Here is an 11,550-nt window from a genome sequence, read left to right as displayed (position 1 = left end):
CAAAGAGCTTATATCCAATAAAGCTTCTCACATAATAGATTGTCAAACAAACTCACATCTCGTGTCTCTTGGTGAAATGAAAGGCATTGAAGACGTGGATAAATTATTTGAAGATTTATCTAATTTATTAAAGAGCCAAGTTGTGTGGAATTATATTTATTATCTATCCAATATCACTCTATAAAGATAACTTTCTATCACAATATCTTTAAATTCATAATGTACATCTGTATGATAGACTTGTTGTTCTACACATTTTTTGGAAATTCATGATTTTTTGCATGTATAGATTTTGTATCTATACTTGTTTAGAGTTTATACTTATTTCAGAATGTGTAGACTTTACTACAATCTTGTCATGCCTATATTTCATATCCATAGATGTCTTGATTGCTTGTGCCAAGTGTGCTATGCATTTGTTTCTAGTGCATCTAGTTTTTCTTGCCGACTAGTATGTGTAGGTCATATAACTAGTATAGGTAGAATGTATTGCACATTCATATATTGATTGTGGTTTTGGAGCCTTATTTGATTTTATTCATTTTATTGAATTCTATTTGGCTCTTTGGAGAAATAATGGATTATCATATAATAGGAGAGTATTATGCTTTGTATATCTTAAATACCCATAAATTATGAATACTTAAGCAATACCACTTAGAATTAATATTATTGTTTATCTAGCATCTGTGTGGTCAAGCTTATATAAAATTTAACTTTGCAAGAATCCATTAATTGATCCATATTTGATCTTAAATTGAAACCTAAGATTCTTGGTATTTTTTTAATGATCTTTTACTCTCAAGATGTTAATTTGATTCTTTTTCTCATTCAGATCAAATCAACTATTGATTTTACGAGTTTATTTGTAATGGTTGATTTTGTGAAAAATTATTTTGAAGCATAGTGCTTATTTTCTAAAGCTTATTCACATGCTTCTTTGAAAGAAAGTTGATATATGTCTTATTGCTATTACCATCTTGTAATATCTCCATATACCATTATTTTCTTACAATTGGTAGTAATATAAGTGGTAATCTGTGTTGATCATTTTTTATTCAATTTTTACTTTCAAATAATTTCCTTCTGTGTGAAATATTTCATTTAACTCCTATGTTATAAAAATAGTTTTTTTAAGAAAACTTTCCTTTTGGAGTTTATGGAAGCTTGCTATCTCAATGCTTGTATCATTCTCCATACATTTGCTTGAGATAAGTTTTTGAGCATATTTGGAACATACTCATTTCTCTATATGCTCAATCATCTTGCTTAGTTTATTCGTTGAATTTTGTAAGTGATCATTTGTTGATCTTATTGTCTTAAATATAATTTAGACAACTTTTTAATATTGTGTTTTTCATTGGTATTTTCATATCTTATATACCATTTTTGTCCAAATTATATCATTTGGATCTCGAAAAGTAATGAGCATGCTTGTTTGATTAAATATTAATATCTATAACATATTTGTCTTCTTTGATCCAACATATAGAGTAAGCCTCTCTCAAATATTTTTAATGACTAAAAGGTGCATATAGATTTCATTTAATTTCAATTAGTATAAACTTCAATTGTTATCATTTTCTTATCATATCAACATGCACACACCTATTGAAGAATTTGCTCTATATGGTTGGTCTTGCTGTATGTTGTGAAACCCCACCACATAGAGTTTCACAAACCTTTGCGGACCTAATGAGTTTAGGGATTAAATTGTACTAAAATGAGTTTTAGGTACAATGAAGATGCATTTGATACTTGAGCTAATCAGAATGAAGGTCTCTCCGAAAACAAGATCATTTCAATTGGATTTTCATGAAGAATATTTCTATCTCAATTGGTATTTATAAAGAAGATATCTTCTTCAACTTCAATTGGAACCAAAATGAATGATCATATCAAAGTAATGCAAAGTAAGGATGAACAAGTTACCGAGATGAACAAGTCACCGAGATTAAGTAACTTGTTCTTAATTCATGCATTGAATGTAAAAAATTCAATCTTGTGTAGATTACATCATAGCATAAAAATAGCTTATGAAAATATGTTTTTCTTGCAAGTGCTTAAAAAAACCTCTCTATTGCAAATATAAGCAATTTGAAGTAGCATATTTTTGTGAAAATCTATAATCACGTTTATAATTCATCCAATCTCATGTATGCAAAAGATTTCATATCAAATGGTAGAGTTGCTCCAATATGCAATATTAATGAAAATTATAAAATCTTTTGCTTAAGGTTTCTTTAGTATGTTTTAAATGGCCTTATTTAACATGTATGATTATGAGATGTTGACACCTTATGGTAATCGAGATATTCGTTATAATATCAACTATTTTGCTATGTTCAATTTTGAGCCTAGTTCTTGGTTCTTGTTTTTTTATTTTAATTGGTGTCTCTTTCAAATGGAATGCTTTGGATTTTCAATTGGTATCTATTGTAGGTATTCAATTGATATCTTTTGAAATTCTAATTGATATCCCTTGCTATTCCATTCTTTTCAAAATCTTATTTTGGATATCTTTAAACCCCTTTGACCCATTGTATAGCATGTTCTCCTAACATAATTTATAATTGGATTAGTGTATTTGGTTTAACTCAAATTATGAGGAGTTTACACTATACATGATTATGCACTAACTTTTGATGATTCTCTATTGTTGGACAGGGCTATTATGTTTTGAAAAGAATTTCTCTTTTGGTGAGTCATCCATAATTCTTAGAAATTTGACGTCAATTGAGGGAGAATTCGTTTTGATGATTCTATTTTAGCATTAAAGTCAATTAAGGAAGAATTTAGACTATATGTTATATTTTATAAGAGGACTTTACTTATGGAGGAGAATTATTTCTCATGGGGAAGAATTTATAATCCCTTATGTTTTTTAAAGATGATATCAATTGGGGAGTTTTAAAAACAAAACTTAAACAAAAAAGAGTTTTTAAATCCATAAGCATATTCAAGTTTGTCTTGCATGAGCATATTTATCTTTATACATACTTTGTCGTGCTTGCTTCATATGCATAAGGAAAACTCCATCCAAATTTTGAAATAAACAATATATGCAATGATATTTAAGATTCTTTCACACATACATAGATTGTAGGAGAGTTTACTATATACATATTGGTTTTTACTAACATCAAAAACTTTGTGTTGTTTGATGCTAGTAAAGCTAGTTTTGGCAACCTCAAATGTAAACGTAGAACTTTAAATTTTGTCAAATATAACCATCTAGTGAGATTGTCATCAATTATCAAAATGAGGGAGATTGAAAGTATATCTAACCCTTATGTGTGATTTTGGTAATTAATGATAATATCTATAGAATAACAATGTTGTTGAGAATTATTAGTAGATTGTTCCATAGATGATACATGGAGAAGAGATATGCATCAAAATAAATGAACTCTAAGTGATGCCCAGGTAAGTTAATGGCAATACATATAGACTAACAATATTGTTAAGAATTATTATTAGGTTATTCTATAGGAAATGCATAAGTAATAAGATATGGATCTATTGAGGAGTGTCATAAGATAAAAAAGGATGCATCGATATCATTAAGCTCTTAGTGATGCTCACGAGAAAAAGGAAAAACTCTAGAAGATTGGTGATAAGCATAAAGGCTAAGTTACTTGTTGAGATCAAGTAACTAAAGGTATGTCACTGTCAATTAGGTTTTCTAGACTAATCCTTGTAATTTGTGCCTGAGAGTGAGTTGGGGTTAGGATCCATAAGAATGCATAAGTTGAATTAAAATCATATACGCAAAGAGTGAAGAACAAAATTGAACTCTATATGATAAAGTGAATTTATTGAAAATGTCAGATACAAAATTGTTTTCTATAGCAAGACGGTGAAGGGAAACAAGAATCGAATGTGATAGACCATTTAGTGGTGAAGGACAAGCAAATGACTTGGCGTTGAAAGACCAAGACGGTGGTGAAAAGCAAGTGAAGGCTTTGCGTTGATACCGTGTGAAGTCATGGGAAGCTATGGATGATTCGCATCAATCACGTGAAGAATAAAGAAGTGATAGAGTGATGACAATATAAAAGTTGACAACCCTCTAAGTTTGAAGGAAAAAGCGGTACTTGAATGTATTCAAAGGCTCAATGTGATTTAAATGTATTTTATTTTTGAAATTGAGTATAGATATGCCGCACTATCAAAAGGGATGCAACATAAAACTATTTGTCATATCTCAGTGCTCTAAGAGTTTCTAACCAACCTAAAGATGAGAGACACATCAAACACAACACATGTACCTAGGTTAGCCCTAACCTTTCTAAGATGTGCAAATGCGGAGGGTCCGCATTTTTACAGATAGTTCGCACTTGAGCAGAATTAGGGTTAACTCGGATGTGCGGAGGGTCCGCACTCTTACGGAGTATCTGCACTTTAACAGTGTCCTGTAACGACTAGTTTTTGGGGGTTAGGTTAAGTACCCCATCACCCCCTCTTTGAGAGCACCTGGTGCCTCTACGAAAATACCCAAAGCCAAAGCCAAATAGAGCTCTCCCCACTCTATTTTAGTGTGAGATTTGAGAAGAAAAGTGAGTTAGGTTGAGAAATTGAAAGATTGAGTGTAAGTGAGCTAAATTCCATCTTGAGCACTCGAGTTCATCGATAAGAAGTTCATGAAACGTTTGTTACTATTAGGGGTTCAACCCCTAGGCGGCTAGGCGTCGTTGGCGAGCACCCAAGGTTGTGATGTGCCGCGGAAGTTTATAAAGACTTCGATTTCACCTCCGCAAGGGAAGAAATCAAGAGTGAAAGCCAAGCTCAAGAGTGACCGAGCTTGGAGAGGAAAAGGGTTGAGAGAGATCCAGCTTAAGGTGATCGAGCCTCTCAACGGAGATGTAGAAATCTCTAGTGGAGTGTCCGAACTTTGGGAAACAAATCGCGTGTCTCCTCTCTTGTTTCTTATTCTTGAGTTCTTATTCATTATTTATGTATATTGCTTGATCTACTTTCTTATGAGGTTTGAGCTGCATGTACTTGGTAAAATAAGTTGGAATACATCCACTAGTGGTGGGTTATTCGTGGATTTGATACACGTTGAGTTGCATAGGCATCTACTTGAGTTTTTCCTAAAATCTTAAGAGTATTCGTAGATTTCTGCTAAACCTCCATAAATCTACGGAGGTTCCAGAAAAATCTATGAACTGTCCGCATATTGCTAATCCGCTGCATTTAGTTTGTAAAAAATTTCAAGATACGCCTATTCAACCCCCCCCCTCTCTTGGCGACATCAAATCCCTTTTCAGCTACGGGCGCCAAAATGAGTCATGATGTCCTTAGAATACAGTAAGGAGAGCTCACCGGTAGTGGTGGCTAGGAGTACTGGGGCCAATGGGCGCAGGCGTGAGAGCAATGGCAAAAAAGAGCAAGAGTGCTAGATAAAAACGTAGTTTGGCCAAGACTCCTACTTTATTTACCCGGGGAGGAATTACTGCCCCCTCAAGGCACTAGAGCACGTCCCGTCCTGTCCCTCCTCCCACTATCATGAGGAAACAGAGCCGCTCTCCTAGACCCTCCAACGCCAAGACGCTGCATGTCCCACTACTGCTTGGCAAGGTATAATTGTACCACTAACCACATGCTGCATTTAATGCCCTCTCTCGCAAGTGAGATTAGTCGTTTGGCTCGACCGTTGGGCTGGTCCTTTGCAATGACTCAAAGCAACCGGAGGACCATGGGCCACCCGACAGTGAAGCCAAGAATTGTCGGAGGCCCTGCTCCGACAATCGTAGGGCTAGACACTCCACTGGCCACCCTCACGAAGGGCTACTGTTGGGGGATCGCCATCAAGGACCCCCGTTGCCCTAGGCTCTGCCAGCCTAAGTCCAAGGGCCACTCGGCTTTAGAGCTCCTCTGAAGCCCCTGGGCTCTGTACTCTCTACGAAGGCCCAGGCCTTCGGAGCCCACGAACCCCCAAAGGCCGCTAACTTCCAAAGCCTTAGGGAGGTGATTGGCCCCCCTCCAGAAAGATCAGTAAGAAAGAGGGCCCACCGGCCGCCATCTTCTTGCCACGAAGTGATCGATATTTAATAGTGGTCTAATCGGTGACCAATTAGACACACTGGACAGTGCCTGCACCGCAGTCGGCGACCAACCAAGCATTGCAGCCATTTGCCACCACTTTTAATGTCATTGTTAGATGATGTTATCCGAGTAAGTTGAAGATTTGTCTGGGCCTAAGCAATGTTTTATTCGGCCAGCCCTTGGTCCCAGTTGTATATTGATAACTTGTATCTCTACTCTGTACTCCTGTAAGGGTATGTTTGTACACTTACACTCTAAAATATAATATAAATACTAACCATTGGTACACAGTGCCAATGGCAGCAGATTTTTCATCAATCTAGACATTATTTTTCTCTCCACTTCTTCTCCAAGCTTAAGCCACTCCAGTGAGTTGGCTCTAGCCGTACTTTGTTCGTGAAAGACATATTTTCTTTCATCAACAGCAATAAAGTTATCACCATAGGTTTTCTCTGCCCTTTGTCTCTTGCTCCTACGTGAAGCACTTGTGACTAGATTGTTGTCCTCCATAGAACCCTCTCGTATATTGTGTGTGTTTTCAATTGGTTTAAAGGGAGGAGAGTCAAGATTATTGTTGTTCTCAGGTTGATTGTTCATAGTTTCTAAAATGCTACCCGTTGATCTCATAGGAAATATATTTTCAAAGAAATAAGCATCCTTAGACTTCATTATTGTATTAACAATAATCTCAGGAGTATGTTTACAAGACCTCCATAAAATTGCAACACCAACCAAAGTGAACACATAACCACTCGTGGTTTTGATCTAATCAACATCAGAGATCCAATTAGAATCACTATATCTTTCTAGCACAAACGAATAATAAGAGTAGTGGATTCCATATAAGGTTGTGCCTATCAAATAGCGAAACACTCTCAAGTGCCTCCCAGTGATCATCTTCTAAGTTAAATGTGAATCTACTTAATTTGCTCACAGCAAAAGAAATATCAGATCATATGGCTCCAGCAAGATACAGAAGAGACCTAATAATTTATGAATATCTCAATTGATTTTTCTCTAGTGCCTTGATTTTTCCAAAGCTTCATGCTAGCATCATAAGGAGGGGAAATCCTACTGTTCTCAAAGCCAAAATGGCTCAACAATTTTTCAGTATAATGAAATTGATTTAAAACAATATCATTGTCAATGTTGATCAACTTAATATTCAGAATAGCAACTACCTCTCATAGATCTTTCATATCAAAACATCAAGATAAGAAAGATTTGATCTCATCAATAATGGTAGTATTAGTCCTAAATATAAGTATATCATCGACATACAAACACACGATGACTCTTTGGCCCTCACCATAACGATAGTATATACACTTGTTCGTCTCATTTAAAACAAAACCAGTAGATGTTAATGTTTTATCAAAATCTTCATGCCATTATTCAGATGCTTGCTTCAAGCCATACAAATTTTTTAATAATTTGCACACTTCATTTTTCTACCAAATAATCAGGAAACCGTTTGGTTGCTCCATATAGATTGTTTCCTCCAACTCTCCATTGAGAAAAAACTGTCTTTACATCTATTTGATGAATGTGTAGACTAGGAAGCAGCTAAAAACTGAAAACCCCCGCCATACAACGGGCAGTAATGAGTTTCTTCAGTATGCTCTTTATGATGCAATGCAAGTAAAGAAAGAGTTACCACAACTACTACTCGTTCTAATGAATACATATGATTAGTCCAGCATGAGCTATACATCACAACAAAACATAGTAACCCCTTGCTTGATAATTACAGATATCCAAACCTTAACAGATATTGTTTTGTTGCTTTCAACGGAAGAATGGGTCCTTTTTGTTCCTGTAAATATCGAACAACTGCTCAGAGCATTGTAATACTACTCTCTCAAGTAAATTAAGCGCCGCAGAATCATGCTTCACTAGTTCCTCAGGTCTCTTCAGCGGCCCCTGAAGTTTGCCATCCAAAAGAAATTCTACCAACTCAGCCGCCCTAAAGGAACAGCATCAAACAAGTATAGCTTAAGAAACTGCGATAATGAATAAAGTACTGCATCTGTAGACAAATAATATTACTAAAAAAATGTTTTTTTACGGAACTACAGCGAACCCATTAACTGGGTCAGCCTGAACAAATATATTAACTTCGGCAAAGTGTTTACAAGCTGAATCACAATTTTACTAGAGAATGTAATGCACGGATATCACAATTTCATAAACAAAGAATTATATGCTAGAAATAACACTGCAAATGTTTTATACAAGGAACTGAGGAAGTGTTCTCGGGAAAAAAAGGTTTTATACAGGGGAAACATCAGGATTATAATTCAACCGGCATGGGCTAATGATGCTTTTCTGCTGTTTAAGATGCATGCATAAACAATAAACCACACTATTTCTTGACTAAATTACAGGACATCTACTCATAGACGTTAAATTAAAAATTGCATACTAAGTTCATTCAAGGGGATACACTTTTCAAAATTGAAGATTGCTTTTTGGCATTAGAAGATAGTTCCAAAATATAAGACTAAACTGAAAACATTTCTACTGGTATAACCAAATCCAAGACCATTGTTCACTGATATAGCCATACCCAAGTTGGAATTAAACCTTTAACTGAATCCAAATATGAATAGTCATTATTCAAACAGAAATACAAAACATGCAACTGGAACATTCAAAATGTTCACAACTTGCAAATCGAATGATTTATGTTTGGTCTTGCCTTTAAAACTCCACGCGAGTTAAACTTATATGCATTTTAAAGCAACTTTCTGAATAAAACACACTTATGAGGTAAGGCAGAGTACAAAGTTAAAGGATTTATATTATTATCCATTAACATCCTACGCCATGCTGTCAGGCAAAAGGCAATACAAGTATGGATGCAAAATCGGTAATGAATAATGATTCGAAGCAATATGCCTTTAACCTCCAGGAAAGTCAATCTTAACAGACCTGTCTGCATCACCTTTGTTGAGTCCAGTTCTTCCACTTCGTCCTCCTTCAGTTGGCTGAATTGTTAGCTTCCTTTGGCGGTAAAGAGCACAGGCAGCTTGCATACAGATCTCCTTATTTTCTAGGCATGAGGTAAACACATCTGAATCACACTTCCAGTGCCTTGTAATTGCTGAAGGCAATGGACCCTCTACCGACGTTTGCCCTGAGTGCAGCGAGAGCTGGTTGTTTGGCAAGGCAGCCGACACCATCTTATCTGAAGCCCTGAGACTGCCTCCATCACTAACCTCTCTACGCTCACATGAACTGAGTTTACCATCTTGGTCCCCGATTCCATTAGCTCCTGAAAACACCTTTTTATTGTACACTTGGCCATTTGTTTTCTCTTGCTCTCTGATAGCCCTCAAAACCATGCTGTAAAATCCATCTGGCTCAGAGCGAGTGTGTTCATTGGGCGTTTCAGTACCGGCTCGGGCTGATTCCACAATTTTCCTCGCTGTAAGGGTTGGAGTTCTCACCTGAGAGGGCGTATCCTCAACTGGACCAGCAAAAGAACCTTCCTTCTCAGCGATTCTCACCCCACCATCATCAACCTTGGAGAAATCCTTCTGTGAGCCGGTCCTGACAGCGAATCCTGCCCTGGACACACCTCCATTCTCCGCTGATTTGCCATTTCCCCTGCCCTGCACGAAAGCGGCCACCTTTGGCTCCTCAGACCCACCAACTCTTCCTTTGGGGCGCTCCATGATCACAGGAGGAGTTTCCGGCAGATCATTCCCCAAAGGTCCAACTGAATTCGCCTTAGAGGAATTCTTCTGTGAGCTGTTCCCAACAGCGGAACCCGTGGGCCGGGGACTCAGCATTGCCCTGGACATTCCTCCATCCTTCCCCGATTTGCCATCTCCCCTCCCCTGCACGAAAGTTGCCACCTTTGGGTCCTCGGACGCACCAGCTCTTTGCCCAGCCCTTGCCTCGGCGCCCTCCCTGATCACAGGAGAAATTTCTGGCAGATCATCCCCCAAAGGTCGGACGGAATTCGCCTGCGCATCTCCATTTCCATTCTTGGGTTCCCCATCAGCCCCAGGTTCAGCTCCCCACCGCTTCTTCCAAAGCTGGCTCAGCGGGATTTTATCATCCTCGTCCTCGTCGGACGAGCACGCCGACGCGGACGCCTTCCTCTTGCAAGAAACCACCGCAACATGCGGACGGAACTCGCCCTCCTCCCATTCCTCTTCCTCGTCGTCGCTGCTGCAGAGGTCGATAAAGTTCCCGCCTTTCTCCCCCGCCCCCTCGGCGCGCGGCTCGCCCCGCGGCGCCGGAGCAGGGGCCACTATCGCGCTGGCTTCGGCCGAGCGCGCCGCCGCCTTGATCCTGGTCCCGTGGAGCGCGCCCTTGAGCGCGACGTACTCCTCCCGCAGGGCGTTGACCTCGGCGAGCGCGGCCGCGAGGGCGGGCCGGACCTCGTCGAGCACGGCATTGGCCAGGGCGAGCCTGCGGTCGCGCGCGTCGAGCACGCGCGCGGCCGCGTCGTAGTCAGTCCTGCGGCAGGTGGTGCGGAGGTGGGCCATGAGCTCCGAGCCGGAGAGGCGGGCGAGCTCGGCATCGCGGGCGTCGTCGTCTTCGGAGGCCATCGTGCAGGCCGGTGGCCGGTGGCTCGGCGTGGCGCGCGGAGGCGACGCGTGAAAAGCCCTAGCAGCCTAGGCAAGCACGTAGGTAGGGGGGCTCTTGGCGTTGCGCTGCTGGGTGGATGGGGACTGGTTGGGGTTTTTTGTTTGGACTTCGGAGAGTTTGGGCAGGGTTGGCGCTGATACTGCAGCGGAGTGGGGGTGCAGGTGGGGGGCTTCGCCTTGTTTCGAGGAATCGAGGGAGAGGAGACGGCCAAACGGGTGGCGTCAAACTAAGCTTCCTGTTTGCTGCCTTCACCGGTGCGCAAAATCAGCGGTAACAACTCACTTGAGGCGATCGTGGCTCCGTGGCGATCGTGGTGATCGTGGCTCTGTGCTTCCGGCGGTTGGCCGTAGCCCATAGCGGGCATAAGGGCTGCTCTAGATGCATAGCATTATGTTTATACTGGTACGTCACGTAGAGTAGTAATGTATAGAAAGAACATTTTAATGTATAATACTACCTCTAATACATCGTGCTCATTTATTTCTATTTCAACTTCTAAGAGCTTTGATTAGGGCCTTTTTTGAAAAAATATCACTAGAAAACCTAAAACGACTTGTATTTAGAAAAAACAAATTCCTAAAGGGACAATTATTTGAGAACAGAGTGAGTATCATATTACATCTGTTGTGTTTATTATATGTGTTGTGTTTGAGAACAGAGTGAGTATCATAACCTATCTTATAGGTTCTAAAAACAATTTATTATTACATGTGTTGTGTTTATTACAGGACCAAAACATTGGATTACGTGCATTATCAAAAAATCATACGTGACACCTAAAGAGTGTGCATAGGTTTTCCTCCTATTAAATTCTCTACCACGTTAGCAAAAAAATTTATATGTGACATCTAATATAGGTGCATAGATTTTTCTCTCTCCTATTTAATATGTTTT

General features: G+C 39.3%; 1 protein-coding gene across 1 annotated transcript; it reads right to left on the bottom strand.

Annotated features, from left to right (window-relative positions):
- Positions 1 to 7,789: 7,789 nt before the first annotated feature.
- LOC133884503 (uncharacterized) lies at positions 7,790 to 10,616 on the bottom strand. The gene is made up of 2 exons (XM_062323946.1): positions 8,986 to 10,616; positions 7,790 to 8,017 (listed from the first exon to the last, which is right to left on the bottom strand). The coding sequence occupies exons 1-2, from the start codon at positions 10,614 to 10,616 to the stop codon at positions 7,840 to 7,842; spliced, it is 1,809 nt and encodes a 602-aa protein (XP_062179930.1). The 3' UTR covers positions 7,790 to 7,839.
- Positions 10,617 to 11,550: the final 934 nt, after the last annotated feature.

This window comes from Phragmites australis, chromosome 1 (assembly GCF_958298935.1).
Source record: "Phragmites australis chromosome 1, lpPhrAust1.1, whole genome shotgun sequence".
NCBI lineage: Eukaryota > Viridiplantae > Streptophyta > Magnoliopsida > Poales > Poaceae > Phragmites > Phragmites australis.
The sequence above is the reverse complement of the archived record's forward strand: the minus strand, read 5'-3'. Positions and strand labels throughout refer to the sequence as shown.